We start from the raw sequence: 23912 nt of genomic DNA on the forward strand, positions 1-23912 counted from the left end.
TTGATTGACAGTTCTTCCACTCTCTCTCCTCCCCTAGTCCTCCCAATGCTATCCCATCAGCCATTGCTGTGAAAAAACAATCCCAGCAGCTCTCCTAGAGTGGCACTTTCTCCTTTCGCTGCTCTAGCCAGGCAACTCTGTAGCCAGTGGGGAAATTCCACTCAAATGCAGCAAGAAACTCCATGGAGCCCTCCAGTCAACACATTTCTCAACAGTGATATAACAACTCTACTGTGGAGTTCTAAAACCACCATTGAAAAATCCGTTGTCTGAACTGAGCCATTGTGAGTTAAATCAAATAATCTAAATTCCATACTTCAACCAAGTCATTCATTTGTGAATGTATTGCAGTGGTAGTATGTGCATTTCAGAATAGGGTTTCTTAAATGTTAACACATTTCAGCAAAATTTCAGTAAGTATACCTGTTTATAGCTTCTTTGGTGTAATATACTGAGTAGGTGAGATTGTCTCCATGTGGATCAGATGCAGGGGTCCTCCAGGTCAGCTTGATGAAGCGGGTAGAGACAAGGGAAGCCACAACATCTCGAGGGGCAGAAGGCAAGGGTCCAGTTGTTGCTGGTGCTAGATGGTCAGTAGTGGCACTGGTCAGTGAAGTGGGAGGTAATGTTGGGATGGCAACATCTTGTCATGTGCAAACATTGGGGAATATGAAGGGCAAACATCACGACGATTTAAAGAGAAAACAGAAAAAAACCAAAAAAGAAATAAACAAAACCACGATGGGAAACAAAACAAAATGAACACACAAAAAAGGCCATTAAACTGAAGGTTGGCATGCAGGCAAAAAGGTAACTACGGAAAACTAATGGGAAATATCAAAGGAGACATCACTATAGGGCAAGCAGTCAAAAATCTCCATTATAATGGAAGTGGGAAGGAAAGGGAAGGGTGAAAATTGAGGATAAAGTATCATCTCATAATGGAAACATCCGTTTGCCAGTTAAGCTTTGTTATGCTGCTGTATTTAATTTTCAGAAAACTGTGTGCTCAATTTGCCATCAAAGAAATGTACTCCAATACTTTCCATTTTCACTTGCAGAACTGAAGCACATATTCATGCTAGCCTCAACAACAATAACGCACCCATAGATTTACCAACTCTTTTGTGCATACTTAAGTTGCCCAATTGTGTAATCGATCTGCCACTTAATTTATTACGGTATCATTTGGACCCTGAGGGAGACTGAAATGGTTTACAGTCAGGGTATGAAGTATTTGAAACAGAGATGCATTACCTCTACCCCAAAGAGTTTCAATCTTTCACTCTAGCCACATATTCTTCATGAAACACTGTTCCTCATAATTTATCAACTCCATACTTAAAATATGGGTTACTGCATCATTATTACTGCAACCATGCAATACTTCATTTTACAAGTGATCTGAGGTGCCATTATGCATAAGCACAGATGATTTGAGCTGCTATTATACACACAAGCACAATTTTACATAATGATGTATTCCTTTTTAACCTCAGGTTGGAGCTAGATTTAGACATACTTAAAGTAGACCCATTAAAATCAATGGGACCTAACTTAGTCATGACTATCCTAAGTCCCATTGACTCAATGGGTCTACTCTATGACTAAATCTAGATCAGCCCCTCTTGTTTAAATTTAAGCCACTCTGATAATAGGAAAGGTGGAATAGAAATATTTTAAAATTATAATAAATTAAAAGTTTCATGTGATGTTTTAAAAAAAACCCAAATGAAAACATTCATAAATATGTACAACTTGTATTTTCATAATATCCTGGAGTATTATTGATTCTAAGAAAGGCCTAGAAATAGTCTTATTTAATTTGTCTGATTTGGGGGCTGTGGTTGGATCTTTTTTTCCTTTTTATAGCACACAGCCCTCATGTACTCCCAAAATACCTTTGGACAGCATGCAAGAACACTAATGATCCTGAAAATATCCACTCTCATTTAAATTTTCACTCACAGCTATGAGGAAAAGTTTGTCTGTCTAATGAGTGTATTTAGAAACATAGACATGGAAAGACAAGTAAACTACAAAATGTATTGAATTTGGGAGCAGATCTGATTTTATCTTGGGCATTTGCAGCTAAAATGGATACCCTAGTAATTATATAAATGACAGCATAGTTTTCAACAGTGACACAAGATAGATTGCCCCAAATGAAGCACTTTTATGGAAAAAACTGAACTTAGTGGTTGAAGAAATGTTCTTTCATCTGAGAGGCAACTCTGTCTACTGTGTGACGCACCAAGGATGGTAAAATCAATTCTCAGAACATATATTGCTAACATATAACCAGAAAGTCACTGAGCTGGAATTCTAATGATTTTTGGATAGACTGACAAAAAAGGTTCCACACTGTATGTTCTTCTCTTTTTAGCAGTAAATAGGAGGAAATATTTCATTGCCAAACCTTGAAACAAATTGAGAATGAAAATGCTTCACAACGAATTCTAATAATAATAAAAAACACTGCAGGGGAAACTACAACTAATCTTGAAACTCACAGTAGAAACTGTGCCTATGTAATCAAAAAAGAGCAATTTGAAAAACATAACATGGTGCCCAAGTTCTTTCAAATGGTTCACCTTACATAGTCAGGATATGCAGTTTAGCTGTTCATGACATGTTTGCTGGCTCTTCATAGTGAAAAAAAAGGTTGTATATATTTGTTCTAAGTAATAGGAAAATCAATAGGTGGATCCAGACTTAGTCAAGATTAGAGCGGAGCCATTGAAATCAATAGGACAAGTTAGTCGTGACTTCAAAGGAAGAAACTACAACTACTTATTCAATGCTAAGTTGATCTCAGATAAAGAAATTCCCCACACTTTCAACCAAACTACATGTGATATTAAATGCAGCTTTGCATTTAAAATGCATGGTGTTATTTATTTATTTTAAATGTAAATAGCATCAGTTGAGGGAATGATAATTATTGGGATTGCAGCAGAAGGGAAGGAGAACTTAACCTTTCCTCACCAGCTACAGTGCTGAGAAAGAACTAAAAACTTCTAAAGCTAGTGTTTGCTTTGAGGGAAATTCTCCATTGGCACTAATGGGTTGCAAGTGTTGAGACGCAACTGTGCGGTATGGAAATTCTACAGAACCAACTGGTCCATATAGCTCAGTAGTGTTTACACTTACTGAAAAGGGCTCTCCAACATCTCAGAAAGGGCTCTTTCCCAGCTCGACTTGGAGATGCCAAGGAACAGAATCTTTCGCATCCAAATAATGTAATGTACTACTGAGCTACTTCCTTTTCATAAATTCGTAAATCAGCCAACTTGGAAGTACAAGCATTGATTATGTTCTCTCTCAAGGTATAATTTAATAAGGCAACAATCCTATGCACATTTACTTTGGAGCAAGACCAAATTCAGCTCAGTAGGATTTCTGCATAAACAAACATTAGATTGGTCCATAAGATTGTTTTGTTCACGGGTTTGAGTTAAATATAGTTCCACTGACAAATACTGCTAGGCAAAAGCCCCCATCTACATGTTGCATTTGAAAAACTAACTAGGTAATATCAAGAAATTATAGTTCTAATCTCAAAAAGATCTGAGCCCATGACAGAAATCTACATGAGCAAAATTCTCAGGTATCCAAAGATAACTACATTAACCATGAAGCAATTGCTACATGTAGCTGATTCCAGCCTAGATGCCATTTTCCTGCCTTCTGTTGCATGTATCATTAAAAAAAAAAAAGCAGGCTATGAAAACTAATTTAACATATTTTTTCAGATGTGAAAATGTCTTAAGACCTGAACCATTGAGGCTGTATAAATGAATAGTTTCGCAAAGTAGATTTAAACAAAAGAAGGGACATAATTTTACATAGTTTTAAGCATTGCTTATCGAAGTATTTTGATCAAAGCCTATGCCCCATATTCTCTCCTGAAGTATCTTCAATTAATGTTTAAATAAATGCTGAATGTTAGATCTACAAATTCAGCAAGGCACAAATTTAAGACAAATCATGCATCAGAATGCTAAAATCAGACTAAATGCTTGTTTTAAGATGATGTTTACAGCAAAAATGCATTTTCATTATTTTCTTATGTTTTACCATACCAGCTATATATTTTCATATGTATTTTCCTTCAAGGGAAAGAAATGGTGCAGCACAACTAAAATTAATATGCAATTAACCTTCAATTTTTGCTTTTAATTCTACTCCAACAGATAAGAGAATTGTATGCAATTAAAAGCTCAACTGGATAAATAATATGAAGCTCTGGCCCATAAACACTGCCATGATTAGATAAGATTCTATTAGAATTATGTATTATTGTAAACCAGCTAAAACATGCATATTTTGCTACAATTAGGAAATCATACAATGGTTTTACTTATTTGCTTTAGTCATTGATGAGGCACAAAGGCAGCCTAGGATTTTGCAAAGAAAAGAAAAAAAGCACAAATGGTTAAATTAAAGCAACAAAGATGCCATCCCCGGCAATATTAAAAATTGCGACAAGAAACCAGTGGGGGCAAGTTTCCAAAAGTCACACAAGTAGTCAGGGCAGCAAAAAAGTACCAGTCATCAGTTAAATACCTTTTAATCATTTACACAACAGAGAAGTAACAGAGTAAGTGAAACAATGGCATGCATATAAACCAATTACACAAAGCATTCAACTTAGACAGGATTCATCCTCTAGCAACATGGTTGAGAAAAGGAAAAAAGAATAGACTATATGTTTTTTATGCCATGGCATCTTGTGCTTATCTTGTTCTTATGTTTGGGGAAACTGCTCAAGAGAAAAGGGGTCTTTGTTCTGGGCCAGAGCATTGCCTTGAGTTAACCAGAGTTAGACAGCAATCTTCCAGCTTCTGGATGAGCATCCCAGGGACCATAGGATAGTTTGGATTCCCCTTTCCAATGTTGGAGACAGCGCTCTGACCTCAGAAGGAGGAGTGAGTGAACCGTGTCGGCTGTCCTCCGAGGAAAAGCGACCTCGGAAGAGTAAATGTCCATTCTGGCGGGCAGGGAGGAAGGAGACTGGAGAGGCCAGGATATGAGTTATTCCAAGCCTCTTCCAGCCTCCTTCCCTCCTCCTCCAAAATGCCCTTGCTAGACGAGCTAAAAAGTGAAATCTAGCAAAATCTGCAGAGCAAGAAGACGGAGAGAGAGAGGTCGCCTCAGCCATTTCTCACTCCCTACATTTGATGATCATATGCTTCTGTGTTTAAGGGCTTCTAATCTTTGAGGGTACAACTGATAGGATTGTACCCTTAAGGGATTGGGGGTTGCATGCTCCCTTTCTTCTTTAATTTGGTTTAGCATTAAGTCTGGCTGATGTTAATCCTGGCTGAAGCAAATCTCAGGGCACTCCAAAACTAGCTTTGAATACACAAGGCTCCAGGTGTTAGAAGGCTCTTTGCAAGTGAAACAGGAAGGGCAAGGGAGAATGGAGCATGCAATCCTACAGTCACTCCTACTCCCCTAACCCTAATTCAGACTAGTTAACATTCAGACTTCACCAGCCCTTAGACACTGTTTGCCTGTGCAGGCCACTCAAAAAGCCACACTTGTGACAATACGCACAGAATAAATGGTAAGAATTGCTTGCCAAGTATGCACAGGAGTGCATCTCTAAGAGTAGTGGTGCTGACCTGTGTCCTCTGTACATAATTACACAATATATTGTTCTTGGAACAGAAACATCTAATCTATTTTTTATTTCCTCACAAACTGCAAATATTTTGCATGCAGCTACATTATGAATAAAGACCCCTTTTTGTTGTTGCATCCCAAATTAGGAACTCACTCACCAAGAAGGTTCGCTTGGCACCACCCGTTATGTTTTCAGCACCAGGCAAATACTTTTTTTACTATTTAACTGATAAATCTGCCTTTTTCTGCTTGGTGGTATTAGTTTTTATTGTTACTATATTGTTTTCAAACAATTGTAACCTGCTATGGAAGGTTGTATACCAAAAAATCAGTATACAAAATGCATGGAATAGTTACAATAGAACAAACCAAACCAAGTTCTGTTCAAAGAATTGCCTACCAAGCTGTAATATTTAATTATAACTGAGCTATAATACCTAGACCAGCTCATGTTTGCCGACTATCAGGCCAGGCAATGCAACCCTTGGCAGGAAAATCGCTCCCTGCCCCTTGCATACTTTTATTAAACATCCCAGCTAACAAAGAATCCTGTGTAAGTCTTAGGACTTGCATACTCTGGGCCAATTCCCCGGTTAGAATTGGCTGCTTATGAGGACTTTTAAACAGCTTGTTCAAGTGGTCAGCTACACTGAGCAGTCCAATGAGGGAACTCTCAAACTGCTATGGCTGCAATTTCTATGAACAAGTGAATTCAGGCATCTTCATGGAAATAATTGCACACAAGTTCCTTTTTGATTTCACACTGCTTTGTGTGAGCTACTCAGTGCCTCTAATTGAACAGTACTTACAAATAAAAGGCATTGTTTCCTTTGCTTTCTGTTTTGGATACCAGTTGTTACACAACTATAGGAAGCAATTAACGTTCAATTAACTTCTGGAAAAAATATTCTCAAAATGTCCCCCCACCCACCCCTAGGATATCAGATCTATGATCTGAGTGTAATTTATCCCAGGGCTCTTGTTGCCATTAGAATCCCAGTCTGCCCATTCGGAGTAGGAGTAGCCAGAAGAGGCAGGCAGAATCAGGAGACCCCGTCAAGTCAGAGGATGGTGGCCATAGCGTGAAGGCAACTGGCGTTGACTCAATTGAATCCCCTGCCATGAGATCAGGACTGGAGATACCTCCCAAATTTCTCCTTCCGATGTAGCAGCTATTATCTGAGGCTCCTCTAATGGTTGGATGCCAGGTGCCAGTTTCAATATCAGTCAGAGATGCACCACAATCAGTGAATTAAGAAACAGCAGAGGCACTAGTACTGCCAGTATTAATATTGCTACTGAAGCCAATAGGGTTGGAGTTGGGGTTGCTGGAGACTAGACTGAAGCTGATTTTATTTTTTCATTTTCTTCTTTGAAAATGTGACTTATGAGTGCTTGCCGTTTTAGTCAGCTTTTTGGCTGGAGCAATATTAAAAAAACCAGCCTGATGCTGACATATTGGTATGAGTAGCAACGGAGGCGATCGGTGAACTTCGCCTTGATAGTGATGGAGGCTTTGATCCCGGATCAACCAAAAGATCCACATTTGATTGAGACAGGGTCTCTGACACCTCAACGTTTGACACTTTGGACATTTTTGTAGGTGTCCTGCCTGCTGCGGGCAATACCTCAGTCTAGGCCTGGTCCCAAAGAAAGGTTTGAAGTCTGGAGGATCAGTGACACCGTGCCTGTTCCAAGACAGCCTGGCAAAATATACTCCAAATCTTTTTTTTTCTTCTTTTTTTTTAAACACCTTTCTTAAAATACAACAAAACAATTACCATCTTAATTATTTGCCTTGAGTGTTGCACCCAATATTCAATAAATAATATATTTTTCTTTAAATTTGTATTCTGTCTCCCTTCACTAAGCCTAATGAAACTCATTAAGAGAACCATTATGACTAAATCCCGTAATTTGATAATCTATTTTGAAATAGAAGGAATCTTGTTTTGGTTCCAATAGCAAGCTCATAAAACTCTGACTGATGCAACCATATGAAACAACAGTAATAATTATTTCCTTAGAAATTGCATCCTTCAATGTGTGAACAGAACAGAGCCTGAAGTTCTTTCTTCTTTAACATTCATTTTATTTTAAACGTTTTCCAGTGTTAACTGGAAGCATTTGTTAGTTGCCACAAGTACTATTTATGCATCAGAATCTACCTCAGAGCCAGTTCATGATTCCTGACAGCTGTGAAGAATACATAAAGATGTCTTGGAAATGAATGAGAGATGTATAAAGACAAAAAATAAATAAAAAAATGGGGAGGGGGTCGAGAGCAGAGTGAGGAACGAAAAGGTGAAAAATGTTAAAGAGCTGAATTAATTGTGCCACTACACATTACACTCACTGCAGGGGAAAACAGATAGTACACCACACTGGTGTTTCCTCAGCAATCTTGGACCTGGTTCACATGTCATGACAGCCTAATTTACCCATGGGGCTATTGTGTTCTGCCAGGCACCCATGGGATTCCATTTTTGCATGGTGCCCATGGGTGCCCGGCTTACTGTTGCTTATTATGTCATAGACATCCAGGCAGCAGGGTTGGATTGAGGGTTTAGACACCCTCAAATAACCATAAAACAAGCCATGCTGGGCTGTCATGTTTTGCAAATCAGGCCATAATGTGCAGTGCTGCCCCAAGGCTATGGTGAATGATAAGGAGAATTGTGATTCAAATGATTGGACCTTTTCATTTTTTCAAATTACAAAATCATACAGATGTGCTCAAGCTTGATACAGACTGATCTATTGCAAGACATATATTACAAATCTGAATGGGTGATTGTCCTGCTGTTTAAACTTCATAAGAGTGTGCTTATTGGGCTGTCCCCCAAATCCATCAGTATAATTTTAAACATTTTTTGGCAAAGAGGATGTTTTTAATTTTTCCAATGTAAACTTTTAAAGGAAGTCATAAAAGTGTGATAAAAACACTCCACCCATACTCATGACACATTTTGCTTAAAAGGAAATCATTTAATTTTTTCCGGTCATGTCCAATAGTCAAAAAAGGTGTGCCACTATCAATGCATCACACAGAGAGAATTCAGAAAGGAAAGCATATTTTCCTATCATTTCAACCAGAAGTCATGTTGTATTTTAGATAAGATACCAGTGTTAACATAAGAGCAACACAAAGGCAAAGTATGTTTCTACACACAACCAATAAAAGGACAAGATTCTTTCCTTCCGAAGCTACAAACTCAATGATAGAAAACACACTGTGGCTAAAACAAACTGTATTAGAAATCATACATTCCAAAATGGAAGAAACAGTGAATGGTATTTAATTAAAATATGTTTTTAGTATATATTTCTTACATTTATTAAAAAAATGTATTTTACTCTGTAAATATTATTTATTTATTTATTGCATTTATATCCCACCTTTTTTCCTCCAAGGAACCCAAGGTGGCGTACATAATTCTCCTCCTCTCCATTTTATCCTCACGATAGCCACCCTATGACGTAGATTGGGCTGAGAGTCTGTGACTGGCCCAAAGTCACCCCGTGGGTTTCCATGGCCAAGTGGGGACTAGAACCCACATCTCCCAAATCCCAGTCCAACACTTTAGCCACTACACCACACTGGCTAAAGTGTTAACATAAAGATTCATCCTCCTCTTGGGAACTGTGGGATCTTAATAACTATATTGTTTTTACTGTAATTGTTTTAATGTTGTATTTTTAATACTGTATTTTAAATGTGATATCCATATTTATACATGAACCGCATAGGGATTTTATTATATTTAGCGGTATATAAATATCACAAATAAACAAACAAATAAAAGTACAGCAACAAAAAAGCAGGCAACTGATTCTGAACACAGTATCCTCAAATGTAAAATAGTTAAGTAAATATTACACACACCATGAGTAGCAAAGGATATACTGTTCTATATCCCGAGTAGACTTTTTTCTTGTTTTATCAGCCATTTCTAGTTTCAACAAATTACCTATGCTTCTCTTTCCATTGAGTAATGGGGAGTTTTAAAATGTCATGTTTTAACACTACAGAGCAAACTTTCACCAAGCCAACGAAAGGCACTTCCCAGAGAAATACTTGAATTATTAAAATAATTTCAAGCTCCATAAAGATCATTTTAAAAACATTTAGTGCCTAAAAAAGGAGTATAGAAACAAATAAACCCTGACTCCTCCAGACAAAAAAAATAAATTATTGAAACTCAATCATTTTTCATTCATTTTTTTTCCAGCATCAAGAAATTCTCTATACCAAATTTCACACTCTTAGGACAAACTGTATTGATTTTCTAAGGTTTAGAATCCCCATGATTTATAATGGTAAAACACCATCATGTCATCATCTCTTAACCCCAAAGCCATCTGTCGCAGCTCTGTGATATCGGTGCATGCTTTGATGTATGCCATTTCGTAAAGTGCTAGAGTAACTACAACTTCACACCTTCAAATGGAAAGAGCCAAACATGCAACTGTCATGAATAGAAAATCTGCACTGTCAAAGAACCCAGATATTTTTCCCTTTCAGAATTAAAAGATAATAAATATCCATGTTTGAAATGGCCACTGCCATTTTATAGAGCAGAGGAAGTCATGGCACAGGGTTTTTTGGTTTGTTTTTTTGGTGGGGGCGGGGAGTCATTCAAAGCCTTGGAACCTATCCCTAGAACAAGTACAGAATATGTAACAATGAAAGAAAAGTTATAAAGGGAAGGTCACGTACAGGTGTGCAGAGACTAAATAGTTGCAACCTTTCCCCTGTGTTTATCCAACTACTTTAAGAAAAGCCTCAGTAAACAGCACACAGAGAAACCAAGAAAAGCCTTCCCTGTTGTGTTCCATCTCCAAGCGCAATGCGAATTATTCTGGTCTCAGTAGGAGATGCATATTTTACTTCATTCATTCATTCATTCAATTTCTATATTGCCCAAAAGCCAAAGTTCTCCGAGTGGTTCACAGCAATGAAATTAATCAATTAATATTGATTTTTGCTGTGTGATATGAAGACATCGCTCCACTGGGGAAATGGTGGGAGACAGGTGAGAAGTGACTCTGAAGGTTGAGAGGAATCAACAGGCATTGGAGAAGCCAGCAGAAAAAGCCATTGTGGAAATGGCAGACAGACACGGGGGTACTAAGCGGGAGATTAAGCAGGAACAAATGCTGAGAGGAGATGGGGGAGGTGGGATAGATAATGGGAGATCTGATGGAACTATGATGGAAGTCGCTAGAAAAGTCAAGGATGAGGGAACCCACATCACACTGAGGAACAGTAGATGTCAAAGTATATTTCACAGAGCCTCCTCTCTTTCCTGGCACAGTTTGTCCCCATCTTTTGCCATCTCTTCTCTCATTCACTTTCTCTGTGTCTCTCACATGCACCCTAGGTATGTTTGGGGTATGCTTGCATCCTTCCCTATGCAAGGTATTCTGGATAGCTGGTCTTACGAAGGATGAACCAGGAGAATGGTTGAATGTATTACATCAAGCAATGCCTATTGCAAGTGCTCTGGTTGATTAAAAATAATATTTCAAGACATGAGAACAGTTACAGTCCTTTAAATCACACCAGGGAGGATAAAAATCAATGATTTTTAAAAAATAAATTTTAAAAATTGGGATTTAAATCAGATTTTTTAAAATTTAAATTGGATTTTTTTAATAAAATGCTTTTTGAGGCAAAATCTATCTAAAGATAGTTTTATATTTAAGATATATTATAGTTCAAAGGTTATTCATCATGAAGTAAGGATTAGTTTTTAATGCTAGCATGAGGCTGTTTAAATTTTTTGGTAAATGAATTCCATTTAATCCATTCACAATGTTATGCTCTTCCAGAGGTTTCTGTAAAATTATTTTTCTCCTTCCAATAAAGTACAGCAGAAAAGTTGTCCAAATATAAATGATTAACCTATTAAACTGGAGATAGTTCACCTCGCAATAATTTCATAATTATCTATGATGTGTTTCTAATAGTATAACCAAATCAGTATTTTTTTTATATAACTGTAAAACTAATCTGAAAAGTTGCTATTCTAAAAATGAAACCTTCATCTGGTTGTAAATATTAAGATTATATTATTATTATTATTATTATTTATTTATATAGCACCATCAATGTACATGGTGCTGTACAGAGTAAAACAGTAAATAGCAAGGCCCTGCACATAGGCTTACAATTATACCAGCAAGAATGAGTCTTTGGTAACTCTGAGTTGTGTAAAATATAGTGAGGAAGAGTGCACTTTGGGGGGGGGGGGGGTCACATGATTAAATCGAGTCTTTCTGAGTAGTGATTTGAATCAAATTGATTTAAATCAAATCCACCCTGAATCACACTAAGACAATGTTATTGTCCCTTTGGCAACGTGTCCATGTGTGTTTGTGTTTTTCACAGAATTGGCTCCATCTACTCACTGAAGGGATTACTACTTTGCAAAAAGTTGCTGATAGTTGCTCTAGATAAAATTTCACTACTGAAAATCATCATTATTCTCTTCATCAAAGCCACTGATCCCACTACAATTTTATATAATGCTATACTAGAGCAATGCCATATCTTTGATCTAACATGTTCACACGTTGAAGGAATATTTCGCAAAACACATGTATATTGTTTCAAACTGAATATTTAGAAATTAAAATTTTAATTTACAAAAATTACGAATTTATAGCAAGAGCTTCTATCCATATGCGAACAAAGAATGTCCTGTGGAAAAAATGCCCATAAACTTGAAAATCCTTGCCCCCGCTCCCCCAACTTTTTGACAATATGTGGCACAACTTTCTTACCATGATCAATTATTATCAGTTGGGCTCCAGCCTGTATGTTTCCCACATCATTTTCTGCAATACACTGATAAAATCCTTCATCTGATTTTACCAGACCCAAAACCTGCAGGTTATGCTCATCCTAAAAAAGAACACATACATGGTATCATCTTCTATCTGCCAAAAGGAAGACGTCTAAACCACAACGGTTTTAAAGGTGAGAAAACATGCAAAAATACATATTTTTATGCCTCCTGTGACAGTCTAATCATGTTTCTGTTCCAGAACTATCTTACGTTTTCAGCCCTCAAATTATACAGTATCAAGATCTACACAAATAATTATGTTGTTGTTATTTTAAAAAAGTAAAATTTGGAAGCCTTAAATGGGCATTGACAGAATTATAATATGTACCAAACAATAATTTACTCTAATTGAAAAAAATGCTCTAAATTAACACGAATCAGCTTCTAACGAGAGTGAATGATTGTGATAGTCCCTGCCACAACTTTTCCAGGGATTCATTAAAGAGCGTTTTGCCCCCCAGGGGAGGGTAGAAAAGGAGAAGGCCAGGCCGGTCAGGTCATACCATCAGCTCATGAAAAGAACACTAACGTTCTGAGATAACTCTACCGTTTTATTGTTTTGTAACTTTTTGATTGTTTTAAATTGTAAACCAGCTTGAATGCCTTCGTAGAAAGGTGGTATATAAAAGCAATAAATTTATAGATGCCTAAGATCTCAAATTCATTTAACTCATTCTTCATAAGTAAATAGTTAATAAAATGGGTAATGCATTCGTTACTGTCATGTATTTCATTAAGCCTTAGGGGAATATGGCAAGTAAACAATCAGGATCTTATTTCCTCAATCAAACAATGGTTGGCGGACACAACAATTCAGCACTAAATAGATTTAGCTTAAACATTTCAATATCAGTAAATCAAGCCACAGGTTTCATACTAAACATATACTTACTACAATTTTAAAGTAGTCACTAGGGATCACCACATCTCCATTCTTTACCCACTTCACTGTTGGAGATGGCTTCCCAGTCACATCACATTCAAACACAATATCCATGGACTCATGAGCATAGATATTAGAAGGCTGCTTCAGAAACTCAGGAGGAGCTTTAAAGAAGGGAAGAAAAGGCAATTGCTAATTAATTATGAAGTATGGCATACATTGCTTGACTATCTCATATGACAAAATGGAATAGACAAGCACACTTAATAAATACCGCAGCAGTATATAAGAGTTTCAAAGGAATCTTACAGAGCTGGCTCGCTTGCAAAATTAATTGCTATTGTTCAAGAACAAGTAATGAAGCAGTACAATTTAAGTAAGGATGACAACCAATTTAGTTCATCACCTGCCTTTAACAGATTAATCAATTAAATTACATCTTGAGGGATAACTTTAAGAAAGTGATGGAAGTGAAAGATAAATTTCATAAACAACTTACTCAGTGTTAGAAGGAAAAGCCGTCTTTACAATTTTCTCTTATTACCTAACATAGTAACATACCCCAAAAATAAACTTGAAACTCCAGTTAGAGTAGTTGCCTACTAATTAATCAACTAAAGCTTTAGCTGATTATCTAGCAATTGCATTTTAACAGAATCAAGACTATGATTAAGGAAAAATACATGGAACAGCAACAGAACCTAAATAAAAACTGGTCGAAGCTACTGCTCCTTTAACATTATATGTGGGTTAGGTAATCAGCTACAATGGGATGGAAATGCTGTGTTGCAAATAGAGAACAATCTGAACCAAATAAGATTGAGCACAATCTCCAATAGTGATCAAACAGGCAGAAAGTTATCCACACATGCGCATCTCAGTTATATGCATGCAGGTGGAAAGGGAAACAGCGCAGGGCAGAAATAAATAAATAAATAAATAAATAGTAACCAGAAACCAAAAGTCTAAAGTACATGCCTTGTTTACCAAACAATATGAAAAGCCAGTGTTATCTTTTGTTTCTATCACCAGTTCCAAACACAAATCTAGTGTTTTAATGAGAATAACACAATTCTCAGTGTCTAAGTCTAAGTGTATGCCTGAGTTCCAATCGCAACTGTTGCTGTGTAGTTAAGTTGGGAGTTCAGAGTAAACGGAGTTAAGTTTTTTGTGCTTGACTATTGAAGGAGGTAGTTTTTTGCTTTGTTCTTGTCTAGTATGTGACTAAGGGGGAGCCATGTTCTTTACAGATGTTGAATATGAGAGACATTCCATTCACTGGACATTTTCTCTCCATTAATGCATTTTAAAATGCTTTTGAAAATTATCTTTTTTGTAATTGAAATATATCAGTTTTCAGAATCCATATCAATTAGGTAAAAGTGCATATGTTTGTGGGAGACAAGTTAAATTGATAAGCAGCGAGCAAATAAGCCAATTATATAAAATAAGATTGTAATGGAAAATTACATGTTTTAGCACTAGGCAATTAAATTTCAAAGCAGCCTTGGAGGCTTACTTTTTCCTCCTTTTAAGTTTTACCCAGGAAATAATTATATATGTTAAATATACATCTGTGTTTATTGTACTGGGTTAAGATTAAGCACATTTTAATTTTATTGTTTTTGCATGAATAGTGGCCCATAAAGAGAAAGAAGCAAAGCAATCATATACCTTAATTCCATTCCTACAAAAAAATTATACCTCTGATACCTTGTTAATGACAGTTTGTGTGACCGGTTGCAGCTCTAGATTATTATTATTATTATTATTATTATTATTATTATTATTATTATTATTATACATGCCCCCACCCATCTAATCTTTGGCCAAATAGATATCAATTATAACATTTTTGTGATTTGCAGCCAGTATTAAAAAGACAAAAGCAAAATATTCCTAACTCTTACAGACCTTTTATTCCCCCAGCATTTTAACAGTCTATAAATAAATTTTAACTTTGTATTTTAAATTTGTAATTTTGCACTGCTGCTGTTTTTATCTGGTTGAGCTTTTATATTGTATTTTATATTATGGTTTTATACTGTTGTTTTATACTTTGAATGTTTTTAATTTTTGTGAGCCGCCCAGAGAGCTCCGGCTATTGGGCGGTATAGAAATGTAATAAATAAATAAATAAATAAACTAAGCAAGTGGAAAAGCAAAAACACTGTTGTAGTTAATGAAATGTCCTATGCTAAAAATAATTCCATAAGGATGGCAAGTTGCTTCTCTCATGAAGCAGCAGCTGGTATAAAGATTCATTAATGTATAACAATTCAGTTTTTAAGAAATCCTAGATGAATGTAGAAGCTGGCAAATACAATTCCCTTAACTCAGTATCAGTGTCTCCAATGCAGATATCAGCCGCTAATTTAACCATATTTTTGTCCCTTAGGATTTCTCAAAAGCTCTTACAAAAAGAATCATTTTGCAAAATGACACAAGGCGCTGATAACTTGGTTTTAAGTTTCTTAATGCTATTTTGTAAAATTAAACAGTTAGAAAATAACTTCAACTATTCTAACCCCCTTCTTTAAAAACAGTTAAGTAGAACTAGAACGAAACAGCAAGAAGGCAAATTAAAAGAGATTAGATTCTCCTGGAGAGATTGTTGGCAAATCAATAAGAATTGCCCCTTATGCAATTCCCTTCTTTCTTTGCATTTTCTTTATCCCAAGGAGTATGGAATATTGTTTCACAGTAATTTCTAGTACCATCAATGACCATGGCCATCCACCAATGTATTCATATACTTCATGCTATAACTCACACTTCTGTTGATAGGAAAACAAACTGCCTCTATGGAACCCATAACACACATAGATATATCAAGGCTTCCATCTTGTACCTTTCTATCAAGGTTAAGAAACAACTAATTGGGTAATAAAAGTAAAGAGGATTTATTTTTAATAATTCTATCACTGACGACTCCAGTCTTTCCCCAATGAAAAACAAAGCCCTGGATCCAAAAGAAGTCCCTACAAGTACCATCAGAGCAGTATTCACTTTCTGATGCAGACACTACTAAATTAATGTCACTAAGTGAGCAGTGGCCATCCAGTTCCAGGCACACCCAGGTAACAAAAACAGCTTTCTAGATACCTATCCCTCTAGTTTTTGATCTGTGTACAACACAGACTGTACTAATAGCCCCAATACATAATTTTCACCTACAAATTGATACCGGAAACCTGCAACCTATTAATCCTGCTAGATCTTTCTGCAGCCTTTGATACAGCTGTTCATGGGGTATTGGGGATACAGCTTCAAGCCTGAAAAGAATTTCTGGGATCCACTCATGAAAGGTTCTGATACCTTGCAGGCAGAATCCAAACAGTGGTAATAGGACTATCTAGCATAGTCCAGGATGTTTCCCTTTTGGTTCCGCAGTGTGTCATTTTGTTCCATGTCATAGTCAATATGTATACAAGGCTGCTGAGTGGGCTTATATTTCTTTATGATGTTCAAAAAAATCAGCATGTGGATAACATCCATACCTCCACTTTTCATCTGGCCCAGTCCACCAGTCTTGATACTCTTCCAATAACTGGGCATGGTGGGGACTAGATGTGAGCAAGCTGACAAATTCAATCCAGGCATGACTGAAATAATCATAAATTGGCCTTGTGACTTGGAAGGACTAGGATTCTTGTCACTGACAAGGTTTAACTATGGCCTTTTGCAACCTTGGGAGTGCTCATGGATTTATCAATCATTCCAGATACTCAGGTTGCCATGATGATCAAGAACATTTTCTACTAGCTTCAGAACAAGGGAAAGATCCATGCTTCAAAAATACTTGTTCAATTTCTGTCATTGTGTTTCATGCTTAATGCAAGACTTAAAAAAAAAAAAAAGGGAAATGCAGCTTGATAAAATCTCCAACAGGCCAGGAAACCCAACAGCAATGTAGTTTACATCACAGTATTTTCAGGAACCTCTGGAGAGCAAAATACAGTGATTGACAAATGTAAATTATTCCCCAGGTGAAAAGTGAACTTATAACCCTGTCAGCATCTGCCTGTCTCCATGTTACTTCCTGAGTTAAACTGAAAAAGTGAATACCACCCTCTGATAATCTACGTAAGGGGAAACTGACCATTTATTTCTCTGGCTAAGTGAGATTGGACTAATCTGCCCCCCTCACATATACACACACACACACACACACACACACACACACACACTTTTCTTCCTATTAACCATATAAAATCCACCACCTAAGCCAGTGGCAGGACAGCCAGAACAGAGCTCAAACCACCACATGTTGCATGAATGATGCTAGCTGTTTCCACAGCAGTATTTTATTATTTGTTTTTTGTTTGTTTGTTTTAAAAGTGGAGGAAAGAAGAAGTCAGTACTGGTGATATTGTAGGTGCCCCTTCCCCCCCTAAAACAATCTGAAATGGCCATGCTAATTCTACATCTGACAAAATGAGGATAAAACAAGAGGCCAAATTCAAGTTCTGCCCCAATGGGTATGTGAAAGATATTACCAGGGCAAGTTCAAATATTCCTGCCTTAGCCTACGAGCAAAACTCCAGGATGAAATCTTAATCTGGTAATAGTTTCCCATATGACCCATTGAGCTGATTCCATATCATGTTTTACAATGGTTTATTACAGATTAAAATTTAAAAGCCAATTCTCAAAATTCCATCCCACTTTCTCAACATTCCATCACATTCTAGTGTGACTAAGAAATAGAACCTGGGATTGCATTATGTAAATATGAGCCAGCTGTAATGGAGTCATGAGGGGCAGAAATGGTACTCCACTGCAGCTTTTTAAAATCCCATAAATGAATGGATGACATTTACTTCTTCGGGAGAAAGTAAAAGCTTGGCACTTTGCAAGCAATGTTGTGGGGTCAATCTCTTCCCATGACTTTCTTCAGCAATAGGGCTGCAAGTACAACAAGGCAAGTGTGATTAATCTTTGTGCACAAAATACACATTGCACAGTCATGGTTCTCCAAAATATATGGGTCTTTCTTGCCTTTACATATACCTTGCCCATCATTAGGGGCTAGTAAAAATATAACCATGAAGCAGCCCAAACAACTATGTTGTCCATGATACATTACTTACTTCATAAAAAGTGATATTGATTAGAAAAACTGCAACTCTTTCAAGTGGCAGAAAGGCAACTCATAGGTACAGAAGGAGGGGGAGAAACTGGAAACCTTTCACAGTACGTGTATGTCAGCCACAAGACGATGATGATGGTGTATTAACATGTGCTCTAAAACTGAACTATATTATTTTCCATGGTTAACCCAACCACCCAATCACAGAGGAGCACTAGAAATGGCTGCATCTTCTCTGCCCCACCCATAGAATATGTTTTAAGAGTTCTGTGGTCTTAACTGTACTATCATTAATCTCTTTTATTTTTCAAAGAAGTATTTACATACCTTGTATCGTAAGATCAGCTTGCGCTTCAATTGTTTCATTTCCATTATCTGCAATGCAGGTATATGTTCCAGTATCATCTTCTGTAATATCGTTTATCTTCAGAGTCCCCCCAGCCAGCAATAAAAAATTTTGAGAGCTAGGCAAAACAGGGCAGATTGGTGAATTGATTTTTTAAAAGTTCTGATAGAAGATAAGAGCACAAACATATATAACATTCCTAAGCAACCTGGCCATCAAATTAATAATTTAAGTCACTCCCCAACAAACCACTGTTTTCTTAACAAATTTAATTGAACATATTCCGGCTACGGCATTCCATTTCTTTGTATTCTTTTTCATGTTTATGCATTTTCTCAATTAATGTAACAAACGCTTAATATGCTACCCTTTGTATTGCTCACATTAGGATACTGAAAATCAGGCTGTACTAATGATTATAAGCGATATAGGTCAACTTCTTAATAATAATTATCCCAAGGCATACAAACTTAAGAAAACATGATAATTGACAACGAACGACAAAGGAAATAATAACAGAAACAAAGGGCACACTGAACAAGACCAGAATATATATGGATGATCATTCATCAGCGTTAGCAGATAAACAAATACACCCAAGAATTAAACACACCCATCCATTAATACATAAAGTGTTTATACTTTTCAGGTGGCTTCCAGGATAATGAGATCCACATATGATGCAACTAAATAGTAGGACTGATGCAAGGCAGACATCCAATGGAAATGAAAAGAACCTAACTATACTAACTTATTATTATTATTATTATTATTATTATTATTATTATTATTATTATTATTTAAAGAGGAAGAAAAGCAATAGAACATTGGATAGAAAAGAAGAACAATTAACTACTCAGTGAGATTAACAAACCCTTGTTAAAGGAGTGAAGTTCTCTATGAGGCAACCAGCTAGGTATCTGAAAAAGAACTGAGAAGCTGAGCGGGAATCCACTAAGGACTGGTGGGGGAAGGTTCCCACCCAAACTATCATAAACTACAGAATTTCCTGAATCAAAGCTCTGTGCAGGCGCAGAACACATATGTGTCATGCACAGAGGCCATGAAGAAGAACCAGTAATTACCCGATTATTTTATCAGATCTATTTTCTATTTCAATCGTATATCTCTCTCCATTACCAATTAAAAGAAAAATATTTTGTATTGATTTACCCAAAATCAAAATGTGAGGAAAGTTGTGGCAATATGTGTATCTAGCCTCCTGATAAAAATAGTAAAGAAATCTTCCATTTTTATGTGCTGTGACATCTTGAGTTGACAATTTAGAACACACAGGTAAATCAAACCCCAGGCCTAATTGCTTGAAAGTACAATGAAATATATTCTGCACCAAACTACAACTTCCTAAACATGTTAAGGTTCATAGTAGGTTTGTGTACCTTTTGAAAAAGAGATCACCCTCTACTTAATATTTGAGCAACTTTTTTCTTCTTTTTATAGGATTTCATCATTCTTTAACATGATATCATACATTCTACTATCCCATTACTACTGCCTCATTCTGATGCATTTGAAGGCCAGTCACAAACATGTCTTAACAAAAAAGCTTCCCAACATTCCTTTCCCCTTCTCTGAAAAACTTGAAAGCACATGTTATCCCTGTCTTCTAAATGGCTCTTGAGGTCATCCATCTTGGCAGAGCATTTCAGCTTCCTTCATCTCTCCTTTATGAATTTCTAGAGAGTTGAACCGGTTTTTAATAGGGTCAAACTGAGCTACCATTTACTCCTTAATATCCCTGTGCTGCAGCATTCATCTGAGTATTTCATTTAGCTACCCAAGCGTGTTTTCTTCAGCTTCCTACTCAGTAATGCCAACAGTTCTTGGAGCTGCCTCACTGGATCAAGACCCTGATCTCAATTTTAACATTTCAGCATCTACTGATTGAAAACTTGAGTTTTTAAGGGCCTTGTCCAGGCACAGAAAATCACTGCTGTGGTGCTTAGAATTTACGTTTTAGATGTTCACATTTTGTGAGGCGAGAGTGGTGGGAAAGCCCTAGGTAGCCATTTAGTTGATGACCACAATCCTTTCCCAGATCAGCTTTTAAGCACTAGTTCACCCTTGGCCAGAGTGGAAAAGCATTCATTTCTTAAATATGAGCATTGGATTGTTTTCGTTAGGGAACTGAGTTTTCAAACTTTTCTCTTAATAAACATAATTTTATAGACAACAGAATACGCAGCTTCTAATAGCTAGGAAAGATAGCAGTCAGCAGCAGATGGGTAGAGCAACCAGGGGAGCGTATTAGGATGGGAAGTAGTGGCAGAGTAGTAAGACCAGATGTAACACCAGACTACTACATACCTTTCTGTAACAAGCTCTTCTTCATTTCTTGTCCATCTGATAACAGGAATGGGAATACCTGCAGCAACACATGGCAAAACTGCACTCTGTCCAGTAACTTTGGTAAGTGAGGAAGGCTGTCTCAGGAACATCAGATCTGAGGAAATTTCAGATTCTGCAAATAACGTGATGAGAGAGCCTATGGTTACTACAACATAAGGAAATTTAAAGTGATACTAACAAAACACACAAATTATGAATGCAATACTAGGCTACTTCTTACTTGCTTCTGCATGCACGTTTTACACCTAAAACTTTGCCAAGACATAATCAATGTAACTTGTGATAGAAATTTGGCTCAGAAAATATCACCACACCAATTAGTAACGATACCACACAAAGTTATTTGAAATAGGCACAAACCTTAGACTACCTTGCTCTGTAAAATTGCAAAAGTATCTCATAAAAATGTGTATTACAAGAAAATTCTGTTACTATTCAAGAATCCTCTGGTCTGTGGTCTGGCTTAGAAAACAAACCAAAGCCTTTGAAGTAAGCTTTTATGAGAGCTAGTCCCAGAAGACTATAGAGTAGTATGCCATTTAAAATTAGCAACCTTGAACACCAAGCTGCTGTAGCCTCTCTGATATTAGTTAAATAATCTTACTAGTGATTTGCAAGAGAGAACTAGGAGAGGAAAACCTGAGCATACATGTCTGTACCTGGAAGAACTTTAATCTCTGCTTCATCACTGTATTTGGGAGAACCACCAATTTCAATAATACAACAATATGTTCCGCCATCCTCATCTGTAGCATTGCTAACAATTAAAGCTCCACTTGGCAATTTGAATACTCGATCATCCAGAAAGAGCGGCTGATGATCTAGCTCCCACCTTACAAAGGGTGCTAGATCAGGATTGACTTCACAGTTAAGAACTATGCTGTTTCCTCTATAGACAGATTCTGATTCCGGCTGAGTGGTGAACCTTGGAAGCCCTAAAAATTACAGGAAAAAACAACAACATTAGATTGTGCATGTATACTTTTCCTCATTACTTCTTCTTTGAGGCAATATGCATGTTTACAATCTAGGAATATATTAGCAACCCCCATTCCTTTATGCATAACACACTGATCCTTTCCTACATTCCATATTCATAAATTAATAGTGAAGCATCTCATTCTATGTTAAAACTATTTGACCTTAAAACTGTAGGGAAGCGAACAATGCATTTAACTACACAAACTTCCTATCAATTGTGGTTTCCAGTTTCGCATATTATAATCCTATTTCAATTATTCCATGGTGAACAAGGTCATATTTCAGAGTAAGATCATGGTTTTTTACCTGCCATTTCCTCTACACAGATCTCAATCAAAGAGCCAACATCGTATGATAATGGAAAAACAAAATATCAACAGCTGGAAGGAAACGGGACCTGCATTTTTTCTAAACAAAGTAGTTCAAATGCCAAATGTATGGATATTCAGCCAGATTCCCATGACATAGGCATGGGATTGATAACACCACTAGAGTTAGGCATAGGCATGGGATTGATAACACCACTAGAGTTGAAACAATGTTTCAAAATAACAATAATTAAGATGTTTATTCAGGGGAATTATTTACAAAACGGAATAAAATGTCACTCCTCAAATAATAGGTTGATATTGCTTAAAGGTTCTTAAATTCAATATGCTTGGTTACCATTCCTTCCCCAGCTAAATAGTCTCTTAACAGGTTTTCATCAGACCAGATTTCCCTAAACTCCATCCCAACCAATTACTCACTAACAGGAACTAATGCTTATTCTTCTGCTACCAGCTCTTCATGCGTCTTCTGACTTCTAGAATGATTCAGATGTTTCAGGCATAACTTGTTGAAGTTCCTAAAATACTTTACGTATAACTTGGTTTGCTCATAAATTATCATGTTTAGTAACATAGTGACATTAAATCTATAAAGAGCACCCCGAAAATAAGTATTGAAAATAAGTAAGTCTGTTTCCCTGCCCACACCCAAAATCCCACAGAGTTTCTTCATGGTTTTGAAATATCCAGACATTTTACAACTCTAACTTCCATACAGTAAGAGCTCAGACCCCTGAAGCCCTCCCCCACCTACCCCCAGCTGCTTCCAAGTCCAGCTAACTAGAGTTTAAAAAACAAAAACAAAACAGCTTTGCCTGCCTAACTCCTTCTATCCGATTCCCTACCCTTTGCCCAGGGGTGTCATATTCCCAAGGCTGGAAAGAGATTCTAGGTCATTAAGGACCATTAAAGTCCTTTGTTACATCCCTGATCACCCATCAAGTTTGTCAGGCAAAACCACAGGATAGACCCATTCATGTTAATTAGGATAGCCAAACTCATACCAGCAGGGATAGAAATCAAGCACTTGTATGTGCAATATTGTTCTTAAATGCTACAACACAATTTAAGGCAGACTGTGTTTGAACTTAAAAAGCAGTAAACAATGCTGGGATATAGGAGCAACTATCAAAATTAATTTATTGCCCTAAGCATTTTATTAAGCAAAGAAAAATGCTGAGATGGGCTAACAGTTCTTTAGGTGAAATAAAAGAAACAGCAGCATGTTCATTGTTTTCCTCCTAAAACTACGTTTCTTTTTTGTTTTGTTTCTCAAGTCTTTTTTGCTGTTATTGTGTTAATATAACATGCCTTAATATAAGATGTATATAGTCTGTATAATACTGTATTATTTATGAAATGTACTAGACAAGAAGAGACCCACACAAAAGGGGGGGGAGCAAGAGAGCCGAATCCTTTGGCCTTT

At 36.7% G+C, this 23912-nt stretch overlaps 1 protein-coding gene across 1 annotated transcript in view; it reads right to left on the reverse strand.

Annotated features, from left to right (window-relative positions):
• NEO1 (neogenin 1) overlaps positions 1–23912 on the reverse strand; it is a 102135-nt gene that overhangs the window by 37807 nt on the left and 40416 nt on the right. The window contains exons 3-8 of the mRNA XM_063142236.1: positions 21836–22111; positions 21135–21288; positions 18788–18924; positions 13378–13532; positions 12421–12541; positions 424–643 (exon numbers count right to left, since the gene is read on the reverse strand). Of these exons, the coding sequence (XP_062998306.1) occupies positions 424–643; positions 12421–12541; positions 13378–13532; positions 18788–18924; positions 21135–21288; positions 21836–22111 (1063 nt within the window). The remainder of the gene's footprint in view (positions 1–423; positions 644–12420; positions 12542–13377; positions 13533–18787; positions 18925–21134; positions 21289–21835; positions 22112–23912) is intronic.

The sequence above is a fragment of the Elgaria multicarinata genome, chromosome 16, assembly GCF_023053635.1.
Source record: "Elgaria multicarinata webbii isolate HBS135686 ecotype San Diego chromosome 16, rElgMul1.1.pri, whole genome shotgun sequence".
Taxonomy (NCBI): Eukaryota; Metazoa; Chordata; class Lepidosauria; order Squamata; family Anguidae; genus Elgaria; species Elgaria multicarinata.